At 36.9% G+C, this 15944-nt stretch overlaps 1 protein-coding gene across 6 annotated transcripts in view; it reads left to right on the top strand.

Moving 5' to 3' along the window:
- The first annotated feature begins 1111 nt into the window (after nt 1–1111).
- ARFIP1 (ARF interacting protein 1) overlaps nt 1112–15944 on the top strand; it is a 65046-nt gene continuing 50213 nt past the window's right edge. For 4 of the 6 annotated variants that reach the window (XM_081332839.1, XM_081332838.1, XM_081332835.1 and 1 more), the window contains exons 1-2: nt 1112–1247; nt 7886–7965. In XM_081332839.1, coding sequence (XP_081188965.1) covers nt 7888–7965 — 78 coding nt within the window. In that variant the 5' untranslated portion in view covers nt 1112–1247; nt 7886–7887. Of the gene's footprint in view, nt 1274–7885; nt 7966–15944 lie in introns of all 6 variants that reach the window. The other 2 variants (XM_081332834.1, XM_081332836.1) reach the window with 2 other exon arrangements.

The raw sequence follows: 15944 nt of genomic DNA, 5'->3' as shown, positions 1-15944 counted from the left end.
GGACACTATACATGCTCTTCACGACCTGTTTTCCTTGTTACCTTCTGGGAGGAGGCTCCCTGGTATCCAAAGCAGAACATCCAGATTCAGTCAGTTTTGTTCCATACAGTATTAACCTTGTGAACTCTAAAGCTTCCTCCTTCCGTTATGTATTCAAGATGGACAGTGATTAATATTTATGTTACTTATATGTAAGGGTGTAGGTTTATGCATGTTGTATATAGTATGTTTAAATGTGTTATGTATGTTTATACTTTGAGAGCAAACAACTAAATTTCATTTTTAATGTGTGCCATTGTGCCCACAGTAAAAAATGACAAGGCTATCTATCTATCTATCTATCTATCTATCTATCTATCTATCTATCTATCTATCTATCTATCTATCTATCTATCTATCTACCTACCTACCTACCTACCTATCTATCTATCTATCTACCTACCTACCTACCTATCTATCTAAGTAGTGTTGTCAGTATATCTCAAACTATTAGGTTCTAACTTCTGCTATTGTATTTTTTTTCTTTTTTCCATTCTTATATTTGCTGCACAACTGTGGCAAGAAAGGTCGTAAAATGGGACAAAATTCACTTAACAACTTAGCAACATAAATGTTGGGCTCAACTGTGGTCGTAAGTCGAGGATTACCTGTACAATTTTTTAAAAAATATCCAACCCAGACAATCTGCTGAAGCTGCCACCACTAACATCCACGCAGACAAATCGTTTTCCTTCTCGTTTGAAGCTGTTTATAAAATCTCAGCCGCAGCCTGTCTTCTGGAAAACAAAATCATGCAGCCTTAACTTCTTATTCCCCGTGAGACGCCGCCCTAGGCGAAGCTCAATCACTGGATACATTCTAGGAAATCACTTTACTACTCATTTCCTTGAGATTCGGAAGCGTCTCTATCATTCACTGAATCTATGACCATTTCTACTTGGTTCTCTTCCAAAGGACTACCGTAAGCAAAGAGCGCATGCGACGAGATAGACCCGGATGTTGTTACAGCTCCGCGGTAAGCAGGCTGTGCCACGCGTAGCGGTCTCCTAGAAGGGTCCTACTTGGGAGGGAGAAAGACGATAGAGTTGAGACTTGAGGCTCCACTTCCGTCCACCCAGTTCCGATCGCTGCCGGAGTTCTCTGGGCGAGAAAGGCTAAAAGGCGGAGGCAACCGGTCTAAGCAGAGTTTTCTCAAGATTTCTCTGGCGCTCCCGGCAGAGTAGCAGGAAGGAAGTGGGTGACCGACGGTGAGAGAGAGAGAGAGAGAGGGAAGGTGAGCCGGTTAGCGGCAGTCTTGGCTCTTCGCCGGGGATGGGAGCTGGGAAGAAGCGGGTGGCCGGGAGGTAGCGGGGCAGCAACGAAGTTTTCTCCGTGTCTGCGTTGCTCGTGGAGACGGCCCAAGGCTTGCGGTCGAGGAATGGGGGTGGTGGTGGTGGTGGTGGTATGCCCTTCCTCTGGCATCTTAATCATATTAGCTGTAAGATTCCCATAAGGTCATCGGGGGCAGCTTTTTTTCTGCATGGAGACGGACTGATGGAGAAAGTTTGGCTCATTTCACAAACAGTCGCTTCTCACTTTTTAAAAAAAAACAAGCAAACCTGGACCTTTACCAAGAGAACGAGGCAATCCTGCTACACACCCGGATTTATTATCTACCCTGAAGCAGGCGGGGCGGTAATGATGCAGAAACAGGAGGAAGTACTGTACTCTTGTTGATCAGAGACCTTCAGCTTACTTGTGAATGCCCTGAATAGTTTTCCATCTCTTTCCTGCTTGCTTTGCTTTGCTTTTCCATTGCTTGGTGTTTAGGCATTCTGATCAAATGTTTGGGACTGAAATGTCTGTGTTGTAGTCCTCTAAGTTGGTATAAAGATAGCTGGCAGTAATTTTTGTTGAAAGGTGCAAAAAGTGAGTTGGCTAGAAATAGAATATGCTGTAATCTTACACCCAGTCGTTTCTTTGATTTTGGATATCTGTTACGTTATATAGTGCCAATATTAGCAACAGGTGGAAAGTAGAAAGTGCCTGAGATTCTTTTGGGTGGCTTAATTACACTTTCACAATGTGCCTGAATAGGATCTTAGCTTTGAAAGGTACTCTCTCTTCACAACACTGTAATACCATTATTTAGTGGATGTTTTGTGGGAGAGGTCCCGTTAGATCCAATTGTCAGTTAAATCTAAGTTCATATCACTTGGAATTAATATGTCATCTGATAATTAAAGACATTATTTGAAGTAAAATCTCAGTTTGACATTAAACAGGGTGAACTGCAAATGATAAATTTATCTGTTGTGTCCATAGTCTAATGAACTAAGGTCAATTAACACTAAGGATTTAATGTATTTTTAAAAAGTTTTGTATCGGTAGCAACTTGGTGATTAAATATGACATTGCTTTTGAGATATATACTGATTAGACTTAAAACTAAGTTTATTTGAACTTTAATAAAGCTAAACTTCTGAATAGCATGTATAAAACTGTAGCTTTATTTGTATAAGGAAAGATGTACTGTATTATCTTGTCTGTACATTGTAAATATGCATCATGATTTATATCCTTGTAAAAGTATAAGGAAAAACTAGTGTAAAGAGAAAGTAGGTATATGCTATATATCTTTTTAGATTTTTAGACTTTATTACTAAGTGTTAAATATTTCAAGATACATATAAAAAAAGTAAAAAGGAGATCCAAACTTTTTAGAGAGAGAGAATTTTGTGGATTTATACCTAGTGAAAATGCTCTAGTGGTTCTCAATCTTTTCTTCATCACGGAAACCTCTTTAAATACCTTTTGTGGTCATGGGCCATGGTCACCTTCAACCAAGACTTAAGATTTAAAACATATCATTTTTTAAATCCTTCATGGACCCACTGTGATGACAGTGTGGATCACAGGCTGACAATCACTGCTCTAAGTACAATAATGATGTATATTTTATAGCAGGAAGCACGATGAGAACATCCTATGGAAAGTAATGCTAGATAAATTGCTTAGGGACAGAGTGTGCTGCAAATTAATTCCAATTACTTGAAAATACCCTCAACATTTCTGAATGAAATTGCATAAAGCTGTAATTTCACCAGGCTATTGTGCTCCTTTAATGCCTTAAACTGATATAGTATGGCTGTAAAAATTACACTGTGTGTATTGAATGGAGACTGAAAATGACTTCTTGAATTGTCATCTGCTAAACAAAGTGGAATGTCCCAGGTGATACAACACAGTATATGTATCTACTACCAGTGTAACTTCTTATTTACCTGTAGACAGTGATTGCTACATTCTATTATAAGATGGAGGGTGATCACAATCTATCACAAATGCATATACATTGCTATTCCTATGTGTTTATCTGTATAAACACTTTGTTTTTCATTGTTAAAAAACAGCAGTTTACTATTAAATTCAATAACAGTTAAAAAGGACATGATCAATAATTTTTAATGATTGAAGTGTTCTGTGGGCATGTTCAGGCAATTAAGCCTTTAGCTGAATATATTGCTGATTTCCAATGTTTGTTATATAATTGTTAATCATTTCTATGAATTTAGTATGCATAGAATTACTAAAAACTCAGAAATAAATGTCCTAAGTCATTTTTGCTGCACATCCCATTTTAAGATGTACAGAAGTTATTTATACTTATCACTAATTTGACTATTATTGCCATTTTTCTTGTTGCAATGGGAATATGCTGACTTCATTTACACTATGCAAAGCCAGATATTTTTTAATACGCTGATAAGTACACCAGTGACCTTTTTGAAAATGTAAGGGACTGTATTGTTTTGGTTTTCCACAATCAAAATAATAAAAAAACAGTATGGCATCAACAGAGCCCTATCGGATACTGTGCAGAAGTAAACTACTTCTATTACAACAGTTGTAATAATAGAATATTGCAAGTCTGAATGTGCTACCTTTCCTGTATCTTTTATCTGCATGAGAATTTGGAGGAGGTAGACAGAGCCATTTGCATGGATTACAGTACATTTTTGGTTTGGGTTAAGATTTGTTTATCTGATTGTTGCCTTGGTAGCAGATCTTCCTTTTGTCCTTCAAGGCCATCCTTTTTATCCACTACAATAGACCAAACTAAACTAAACTTATAAAAATACAGCTAGCAAGTATATAGAATCTGGTAACAGTCAGAAAGCACTTCTTATTGATAAAATACAAGTAAACATCTTGTGTTTACTTGCCTTCATCTGCTCTGTTTCACACATAGCTGCAGTGGTCAATATTGAACAGTAATGCAAAAATGGCAACCCACAGGCTCAAGATTGGTGGATGATAGGTAAATGATCTTTAAAATAATTCTATAGTTTTTGATAGTAAAAAAAAACCAGACCTTCGGCACATCTTCCCACACCTTTCCTGACCCACACCCTTCCTGACCCATGCTGTGACCCACATGCACTGTCCATGATCTGTGCAGCACTTTTTAAGCACTGCCCAGCACTCCCAGCACCTTCTAATCCACACCATCTCCAACTAGTGCAGTACCTCTCACACACCTCTGCAATCCCCATGCATTCTTCTTGACCTGTGCTACCTTTCCACATGTTCTACTTGATCTACGTTGCAACTCTTACACATCCCCGTGAGTCCGACAAGCCCTTCTTGACCTGCACCACCCTCTACCTGAACCGCACTGCACTCTTGTCCCAGGCACCCTTCCCGACCTATGCAGTTTATATGCTCTTCACAACTCACACAGTATCTCTGGTGCACACCCATACACCCTTTCCAAACAAGGAAGATAGATTTCTGATGCTCCCTGCTAGCTTTTCATAAGGCACCTCAATGAAGAAGCTGTTAGGAAGTTGGAAGACACTGCCATTCCAGCTGCTTTTTTGCCCACTTGCGATAATTCTGCTTTGCTCTTTATATAAAGAAAAATGTCTAAATGATGACCCAATGGGAATGAATTATCTAGTAATATTAAAAAAAATCCTAATTTACTTGTGCTTCCATTATTAGTCGTCTTCTGAACACCTATAAAAGTCCAAAACATTTTAGTTTTCTGTTTCTTGCCTCTGTGCTGTAAAAATGTTTTAAAGTCATAGTATTTAGTTTACATCATCCTGTAAATGTGTGTTGAATGGTTCAACCAATGTAATTTTATTTCTATGTTTCAGCTTCTAAGAAGTGTTTAAGTAGAAATTTACAGAGAAGTTTTTAGCTTTGAAAGAGTGTTGTTCCTGTGTTTAATTTTGTAACTAGTTCCTAGATTTCATTTCATCCAACGAAGTAAAAGGATTGCTTAAGGTTTGAAGTTTCTCACTTTGGTAATTGTAAAGATAGTAAATTAATTTAATATAGTTGCAAAACGACTAGCACGCATGTGCGGGGGAACCTTTACCTTTACTTTTTATATTTTAAGGATAGATATAAAGATGTCAACATAAAACATTTTTATATGTTCTCAGGTGCATGCAGCATAATAAAAACATTGTCTAATACTTTATACTGTGGTAATCTCTTAACTCAGTTCCTGAACTCTGTTCTTTAGCTGGCAATTTAATTTTTAAAATGTGCTACGGTAGAAGCAGTTCCTGTACTTTGAAATTAAGACAGAACAGCTTGCGACTCATAAAGTATTTGTTCTAGCTTATCCAGCCTAGAATAAAGGCTTGTAATGGTGCTCAGAAATTGTATAAGAGCGAGTTCCATGAGAGGAAGAAGAAAGCAGGGGTTTTTCTTTCTAATCCTTTAAAACAGGGATCTTCAAAAGGGCCAAGTTTGAAGATCCCTGCTTTAAAACCTCATTTTATTCTAATAATCAGTAGATTAATTAAAGCTATTATTTATAGGCCTACATACCACTGAAACTCTTTAACCAAGTTGATAAATATCAGCATAAGTAAAGTTTGGAGAATTTCTGAAATCTTTCTGTATTGTGTGAGGGAAAACATAACCTTGTTAGTGAGCATGTCTTGATGTAAATTCTTTCTCCAATTTATTTCACCGGCTAAATAGTGTAAATCAGTACTCCACAATCCGTCCTAAGTTTGAGTGAGCTTGAGTACTCACAGTGGGACCATTACATTAAAAAAATAGTTAACTCCATCTAAAAGTCAAAAACCCAATCCACTCCATATATTAGGCAAAGTTCCAGGGGAGAAAATGAGAAATGATGGAGGCCGGCCTTTGAAGAGTTAATACTCTGGATCACAAGGTAATTTAGACAGGGGCTACTTTTGACTAGATTTTAATTTCTAAGTTGCTGTGACTTACAAGTCCTGTGGCAGCTCCCTTTGTGATAGCACCTCTCACATGGGTTAAGCATTGCATAAAAGGTAAAGGTTCCCCCGCACATGTGTGTTAGTCGTTTCCGACTCTAGGGGCCGGTGCTCATCTCTGTTTCAAAGCCAAAGAGCCCGCGCTTGTCCGAGGACGTCTCCGTGGTCATGTGGCCGGCATGGCTAGACGCCAAAGGCGCACGGAACGCTGTTACCTTCCCACCGTAGTGGTCCCTATTTTTCTACTTGCATTTTTACATGCTTTCGAACTGCTAGGTTGGCAGAAGCTGGGACGAGTAACAGGCGCTCACTCTGTTACACGGCACTCGGGATTCGACCCACCAAAATGCCGACCTTCTGATCGACAAGCTCAGCGTCCTAACCCACTGAGCCACCGCGTCCCTAGTATTGCATAAGTGAGTGTAAATCAGAGTCTTCCTGATCTATTGTGTAATGATTCTGGCTCAAATCCTAGGCTTAACCTTGCTGAGTTGGCTCAATAGGACTTTTGGCTCAGTAGGATTGTCTAAGAATTATTTTCAGATGACTCCATGATAGGAACTATCAACAAGGCCAGGCCAGCTGTTTGCAGTCAAACACTGGACAGTGTCCAGTTCAGGAAGATTATAAGTTTTTAAGACTCATTTTAGACAGTTTCTTTTTGTACATTACCATAGTTGAACTATCACTCCCAAAATTGCTTTTTGGGATTCGTTCATTATTTAACATTTAATACTTAAACTAAAAAGATTTTTAGAACTACCAACAGAAATCATGGGGAAAAGAAATCAAGTTCCTAAAATAGTAGAGCATCTGAAGCAGAACATTCCCAACTTTATAACCTTGTATTTCTTGTATTTATTTAGTTATTTTGATATATTTTATTTATTTTTTATTTTTATTTTATTAAATTTATATACCGCCCTATTCCCATAGGACTCAGGGCGGTTTACAGGGAAGGTTAAAAACATAACATACAAAAATTAAAATCAGATTAAAACAAGTAGATCTTGCTTTTTTTTTTTTTTTGCTTTTTCCCCCAGTCAGGTTAAACAGATGGCACTGCCATAAACAACTTTCTCTACTTCATTTCCTCCTTCCTTGATTGCTATGGATTAGGGTTTAAAAGAAGTAGGAACAATATCTAAAAAGATTTTGTCTGTCCAGTTTGCAAATGTTCTCCTTCCTCTTAGTCCCTTCAGTCATAACCCATCCAAAAGGTATTGCTGGAATGTATAATAATATTAATAACACTATTACTATTGTATTATTAGATTTTTATCCTGCCTTTTTTATAAATTACTGAACGTGATGAACCCACTTTATACTCTTTCCTCCTCCTATTTTCCCAAACAATCCTGTGAAGTGTTTTGGGCTGAGAGAGAGTTTTTATGTACTTTTATGCCTAAGGGAGGCCTAGAATTCACAGGCTCTAGGACTGTGTAGTAATGACTACACCAAACTTGCTTTCATATATGTTATGGTGTGGAGTGGCGAGGTGTGTGTTATGTTACATTATGTTAATACGTACTTATATATACATATATATTATAAAGCAGATATAAGTTCTTGTAGGAGCTTATTAGAATACATTTAGTTACTTAAAATAATACACACTCAACTTGTTTCATTTTCAGATATGTCAGAACACAGCAAGAGTTCCCCAACGGTTGATGAACTTCATCAAGCTCCAGAAGGAATCCAGTCTGACTCTGAGGTGATTGGGTGATACATATAGTGATAGTTATTCAGAAATCAACCAATCCTTTAACAGGCTCAGACTGGAAAAACAAATTTAATTCAATCTCTATTATATGGATGTTGATCCAATATTCCTACTTTTTTGGGAGGAACTATTGGCATTACTGACAGGTTTGCAGAATGGGTGCATATTGATCTAGATCAGACATGTCAAACACAAGGCCCGGGGGCCGGATCCGGCCCGCAAAGTGGTTTCATGTGGCCCGCAAAGCCATCCTGGAAACAGTGAGGGAACGGCCCCCACTGCCTTGGCCCTGGCCCAGAGACCCTCCTTCTGCCAGGGACCCTCAGATCTGTCCCACTCCTGCCCAGGCCCCCATAGGCACCCTTGATGCAAACAATGTAGAGCTGGCCATTCCCACCCAGTAGGCCATACACACTCTAGCCATGCCCACCCAGTAGGCCACGCCCACCCTGGCCATACCCACCCGGCCCCCTGAGGGCAACCACAATGCTGATGTGGCCCTCAATGAAATTGAGTTTGACACCCCTGATCTAGATGGTTTCAATGCATACCAATGAATTCGTTCATTCGTAGGTAACCACATCCTCTCTCCTACTTTGACAGGATTTTATGTTGCTCTTCTGGGTGCATTCTCATGAGGTAGATGGTTGGCTTTTCTCATCCCATGTTTGAGGAACAGTTACTTTTTCTGTAGGAGAGTCAGTTTCTCTTAGTTTGAAGAATATCTTATTTGGTTCCTGTTTAGCTTCTTGCAAAGTAACCTAATGTGATGCATAGAAGACACTAGATTGTGTTACAGTATTAATGAACAGTTTTAAACATCATTCAGATTAAGCAAAAATGTTTTTCAAGTAATATACAGCATTGTTGCTATACAGGTAGTCTCAAGTTACAACCACGATTGAGCCCAAAATTTCTGTTGCTAAGCGAAGTATTTGTTAAATGAATTATGCCCCATTTTAATACCTTTCTTTCCACACTTGTTAAGTGAATCCCTGTAATTGCTAAGTTAGTAACACAGTTGTTAAGGGAATCTGGTGTCCCCATTGACTTTGCAACCATCATAAATATGTGTCAGCTGCCAAATGTCTGAATTTTGTTCATGTGACCATGGAGATGCAGTTGTAAGTGTGAAAAATGGTCATAAGTCACTTTTTTCATATTAATTTCAAATGGCCACTAAACAAACTCTTGTATGTCAGGGACTACCTGTATCAGTTGTGCTCATTGTGCCTAAATGTAAGGATAGAGTCTCTTTGATTGTGGTATTACACAAGGCTTTTATAATCTGTCTACTTAGGCGTAAACATATAGCATTTGGAAAGTTCTGGATTTCTTTTAAACATTTGAAAAATGTATTTATACTTTTAATAAATGCGGTTAGTAAATGCTGAAAACCATGGCTGGTTAAACTGGTATGATTAATAACACCGAGTGTATTTGTTGTTCTGAAAAAGCTTACCATAAGGTACCCAAATAGCTCCTGCACTATTTATTTTTAGGAAGACCATTACAATTATTCTGTTTCACCAAACATTTGTAATTCAAGTAAGAGTTAAGAATGGCTGCGGTTTTCTTTCTTAATTTCTTATTTAATTTTTATATTTATTTTTAGCAGTATACTCTTAAAATTTTGGGGTTTAGAGTTTATGTACTATTTAAATTGTTTTTTTGATTGTGAACTTTGAAACTTGTCATTGTAATAAATCTTGTGATTCAGGTGAATATAAATATTAAAATTAATTATATTAATTAATTTTTGTGAAATATGTCCCACATTATATCTCTTCTAATGTTTAATTGTTTGAAATAAGATATATTTTTTTCTAAAAGTAAATCATTTGGGCATATGAGCCACATGTTTGAAAATAATACCTGATTTACCACATTTCCTTCTAACGTGGCAGTAATATGGAATAACTGGATAGGTAGAAAAAGCCAAAGGCCTAACTTAATGCATAGTCTTGTAAATTTAAAAACTTAATTAGTTGGCAGTTCAAAATTTCTTCTCTTGGGCATTGTAATAAGCTTAGCAATCCACCTTGCTGTTAATTTTAGTGAGAATATCATGATTATTAAAACCATGTAAACAGCCTAGAATGTCTACAGTAGCAATAACGTGTACAGGGAGTCTCCATCTTAAGAACAAATTTGTTCTTAAGTTTGTCTTTAACTCAAATTTGTATACAAATCAGAGTTTGTACTTATGAATGGATTGCCTATTACTAAAAATGGCAGACTTTTCTTCTTCCTTGAGCTGCAAAACTGCTGAATTGCTGAAAACAGGTTTTGTATTAAAAATGTGTGACTTCAGTGGTTCATGAAAATATTGCATGGCTTTAGTGGTTTATTGGCTTGAGGAAGGAGAATGCCATCCACCATTTTGAATAATAAACCTGGTCATATGTACAAGTTATCTATAAATCAAATGTTCTTAATACAGGCACTGCCTGTATTACAAAGTAATATTTTGGGAAATTCTGAACTCAAGGCAGGTTACAGTCTCCCAGTACCATATTGAGAGCCAAGGAGAAATGCAGTTCTCTCCAAAGGCTTGAGTGTGGCCCAAAAGATTTTACTTAATTACAATATTTAATGTAATAGAATAGGGAAATTATTAAATACAGGGGGAATAATTTCATAATCTGTAATCCATATTATTCCAATAAATTCTTTGAATACAGATTCTAATATTCTCCTTAGCCTGAAAAAGTTTACCTTTGCTTTGAGTCTTCAGTTCTACCAATCTGAATTGTTCATTCTCTTTCCACTGAAACACTACAACTAATATTTTAATGAAAGCCCTTGAGTGTTCAACGGCTTCCACATGAGGGCACTCTGGGACCATTTAAATTGTTTTCAATTCAATATTCATATGACCTTTAGCTGGTTTTAGCCCATTATATAAATAAAACATATAGAATTGTTTATGTGATATAAGTTGTATACCAATCTAGATCCTACATTCTTGAAAAATAGTCATTGAAAGAGGAAAAAGGAATAGTAGTAATAATAATGATTGCAAATATGAGCTATAAAATACTTGTATATTTTTAAAAATTAAATAAGTAGCTTCATTTCAGTAATAAATTCAAGAGCATCCTCAATTATTATAAGAATGTCAGTTCAGTATTGTTGAATTGTTGAAAGACATGTTAAGCACACACAATCTTTGTCATTAGCTGCTTGTTTAGAGCAAATAATTACTTCTAGCCAAGTAGTTTGCCAAATATTTGTGCAAACCTCTGCGATACATTCTGCTTAACACTAGAAAACCTTTTTTTCTTTCCCAAACAGGTTGGACAAACACATAGTTTATAATATGCAGTTTGTTGCTAATGCATATTTCCCCAATAATATTAGGGTGGCACTGAATAATTTCAAATGATACTTGTGGAGAATTCTAGCACAACAGGATTTTTTGCAATCTGCAGTTCTGTAATGTAGCCAACAGTACTGTATTTAGAATTACTTGTTTATAAGTTTCAATATATTTAAATGGAATATTTGTGTTTTTTAAAAGCAAAGAACTAGAAACTTGAGCACAGAGGTTCACTTGCATGAAAGGGATGGCTCCAAAATTCTGCAGGTGTTGCAAAAGATATAAATAATGCTGAACAGAGTAGACTCAAAAGATAATGACTGTTGCCTGATTAAAGCTATAACAAAGTACAGTACCTCATACTATTCTTGGGAATTCTTATCTTTGTGTGGCATTTTTAATAAGTGTGAGATTAGGTTCAGGACCAGAGGATTGGAAAGTGACACAAACTTTATTTGTATATATAACTAGATAGCAGTCTCCAAAGTATAGTAGATACATTAGTAGATTATCATTATTTCAGAATGGGAAAAATAACATCCAAGTTAAGATGGAATGTATGCAGAGTTTTGGAAACAGGTAAAACAAACTGGCAATTCTGAGAGTTATAAATTCAACATATCTGGAAAGCATAGGATCATGGAATTGGATAATGCCATCAGCATTAAACCTGTGTCCTTGTGTAGGCCACAGTTGGGACAAGCAACTTGGTTATTAAGCAAAGTCACTAAATGAAAAATCATGTGACCATGACTGTGCTTACAATTTTGCACTTTCTTTTGCTTTACAATGCAGAAGGATGTGACCCAAACAGCCGAGTGAGCCCAAACAGTAAGGAGCAACTCAACTCATGAGGAAGCTAGGTGAAAGGGCAAATCCTACAGCCCCCTTTCCCAACCCCCTGCCCTTTGGAATGCTCACCCCAGCATTGGGATAATTAGCAAGAAAAGAATTAATGTTTATTTATTATTTATTTATTTATTTAGATTTATATACCGCCCTTTCCCGAAGGACTCAGGGCGGTTTACAGGGCATTTAAAAAACAGACAATACAAACGTTAAAACAAATTAAAAGAGATTAAATAGAACCCTGAGAAAATTAAAACCCAGTTAAAATGTTTGCATTTACCTTCATTGGAAAGGAAGGGATTACAAGAGACTAAGTCATACAGTGAGGTATACACATTGAAAAGAGTGTGCTACTACCAGTTGTTTGAACTGCTAGCCATTTAGGAGGCAAAAAAAAGTCTAGTATGAATCTGATTGGGTTCTAGCTGATTTCAGGCAGCAGGGAGGTTTCTAATTTCTCTCACAGAACTGAGCTTTTTAACTTGCCCTTGGCACTTTTTAGGGAGATGGTTCTTTGTTTAAGAACACTTGTTTAAGCAATCTCTCTGCAAGATGGGAGAAAAAAACAAGTCAGGTAGAGGATAACAGATACTGGCTGACTGAAAATGTGAGTGGAAAAAAAGGCATTACAAAGATTGTAAATGTAGTCATTGTAACTGTTCTTAAAGTATCCCAGAGATGGAGAAACAACCACAAGCTCCATAGATAGGCTGTGTTACAGTTATTATCAGAAAGAAGTTTTTTCATATTTGGATGACTATAACTAATGCCTATTAGTCAGTCCTCCCTCATGCTAGTAAGCAAAAAAAGCTTATTAGCAAGCAAGTAAAAAAAGGAAAAAGATCCCTGTTTAAGTGCATGTTTTGTGAAGTGAGCTATTACCACAAACAGTAACTGTAGAATAGTTTCAAATTAATTAAATCTATTTTTTGTAATCTGTAAAAATATGGTAGCAGGATTTGGCTCATAAAATCAGCATATGTTAAAGAAAATATGATTTTTCAAGAAATTATTTGGCTGTATATAAACTCTTTGTAATTACATAGACAGGTTTTCTCCAGGATGATACTCTGGAAACAGAGGCCTTGCAGTGATGCATCCATTGTTGGTATAGTCAAGCCCATCAGGCTCACTTCTAGTTGTTCTCTTTCCCTTAGATGCCAATTTTTATTTATACAAAAAGTTACAGGGAAAACCATTGCCTACCTGATTCAGATTTTTGTAGATACAGATACATTATGACATCTGAATTTTTTGGAGCCCTCTGTTGCTACCTGAGCAAGTGCTACATAGCATATTTCTTCAGTGCTGGTCCCTTAATGTTGGTACTGAATCTCAAAGAAATAAAAGAAGCAATTAAAAAAATCAGACTTGGAAAAGCATCACATTTAGATGGGTTGAGAGCTAAATATTATAAAGAATTTGAGAAGAACTGTTGCAACCAATGACAAACACAAGGAATAAAATTAAAGAGACAAAGACAATACTGCCAATATGGGAAGAGGCATGTATAGTTATAAATTACAAAGAACAGAATGATCCAGAGGAAACACAGTTATACAGACCAATTTCTTTGTTGAATGCAGATTATAATTTTTTGCAACAATGCTAGTTGAATATCTAAAGAAATGTATCCTAGATATAATACACATGGACCAAATAGGTTATATGTAATCTTCAGTTAACTGCCATAATTGGGACCAGAATTCTGTCACTGTGTGATATCATATAGCATAAAAGTTACATGACCATACTAACTTAATGATGGCAGTTCTGGTTGCTGTTGTTAATTGGACCATGGTTTATTAAGCATGATATCACATGACCATAGCTTGCAACTTCCTGCTGGCTTTGCCTTTTGGAAGCTGCAATGAAGGTTGTGAATAGCAATCATGTTAGTATGGGGCATTGCAAGTGTTGTAATTATGCACTGGTTGCCAAGTGCCTGAATTTAAGGATTGGCCATAAGACTCGCCATTCAGCACCATTGCAACTTTGAATGGCCACTGAACCGGTAGTCGCTAAGTGAGAACTACCTGTATTACTCAAAAAAAAATAGCAAGACAATAACGGTTTATAATTAGTGTAACAGACAATATCAACAAAGAAAAAAGACAGAAACAGTACACCACATACCTGTTGTCATTAGTTTGGTTTTCTATGTTTTTAATCTTAATCCCATTTTTCCCACTGTGCTTCTTGATTTTCTGTCAGCTTTTTTAGCTCATCTTCCTTACTCAATATCTTTTCATTACTAGAGCTTGCAGATCATTTGCATTTTCATCATCAGCACAGAGCAGATTATTGATGTTTTGCCTCCAGTGTTAAAACCATGCTCATCTTCCAATCCAGTCTTCCTCAATATATATTCAGCATATAAATTGGATAAATAAGGAAAGAATATGTAGTTATATACTAGTATAGGCTTTCATAGCAGGCATCAATTAACTAGTAATAAGTTTTCAGGCTGAATGGCTGTTGTCTAAATGACCAAACTAGACCATGGCCTTTCAGCCCAAAAGCTCATTACTGTTTAAGTATGCATTCTTTTACCAACCTGGAATCAATCTGTGTTGCCATGTTCTGCCTAAACAGTGGCTTCCTAACCTATGTATAAGTTTTTTTATGAGGACAGGGAGGCATTTTGAGATTCCCATTTTCATAAGGATATTCCATAGCTTCATGTCAATGTAATTTAACACCATTCTGTAATCAATTTAGCACATATTTATTTTTTCCTTTGTTTTTCTCAATTATCTAGTGTGCAGCTACAATAATATCTTTTGTTTCTTGTTCTTTTCTAAAACCATCTTGAACATCCAATATCTGCCTTTCCATACATGGGTCTAATTTGCACAGGAAGATACTAAATATTTTGATACCATGTGAAATTAAGACTTATTATATGATAGTTTGCACAGTCTGTTAAGTCTCCTTTCTTTGGCATTGATATGTATGCTTACATCTTTTAATTGATTTTCCAGACTATCAGTCTCCAGATTTGTTAGCATAGTTTGGTCGGTACCTTGACTGGTTCGTCTTCTGTTGCTTGCAGTATTTCTGTAGCCTTTACTAATTTTTGTTGTGAGCTGCCCAGAGTTGCACTCTGAGATGGGGTGATCATTCAAATCTAATAAATAAATAATGACTAGAGTGTTAATCTAACTTCATCTTCTGGAACTAGGTAAAGGTAAAGGTTCCCCCGCACATGCGTGCTAGTCGTTTCCAACTCTAGGGGCCGGTGCTCATCTCCGTTTCAAAGCCGAAGAGCCCACGCTTGTCCGAGGACGTCTCCGTGCTCATGTGGCTGGCATGACTAGACGCCAAAGGCGCACAGAACGCTGTTACCTTCCCACTGTAGTGGTCCCTATTTTTCTACTTGCATTTTTACGTGCTTTCGAATTGCTAGGTTGGCAGAAGCTGGGACGAGTAACAGGCGCTCACTCTGTTACGTGGCACTCAGGATTTGACCTGCCAAACTGCCGACCTTCTGATCGACAAGCTCAGCGTCCTAACCCACTGAGCCACCGCGTCCCTTTTTCTGGAACTAGAGCTTCTTGTAAATAAGGAATATCTTTTAAAGCAGAGTTTCTAAACTTTTTACGATCATACATCTCTTTAATATAACCTTCACATATACACTGTCCCTAAAAATCTAAATACCGAGATGAGCACGAATGAAATCAATGTTGTGAAACTTTGGGGAAAGTGGATTTATTATAATGATGTACTAAAAGGTTCTTCACACTTCCCCTGGCTGGACTCTTTCTACATCTCCTCAAGGAAAATACACCTCACA

Source organism: Vipera berus, assembly GCF_964194415.1.
Source record: "Vipera berus genome assembly, chromosome: 7".
Lineage (NCBI taxonomy): Eukaryota > Metazoa > Chordata > Lepidosauria > Squamata > Viperidae > Vipera > Vipera berus.
This window is presented reverse-complemented; position numbering and strand designations above follow the sequence as displayed.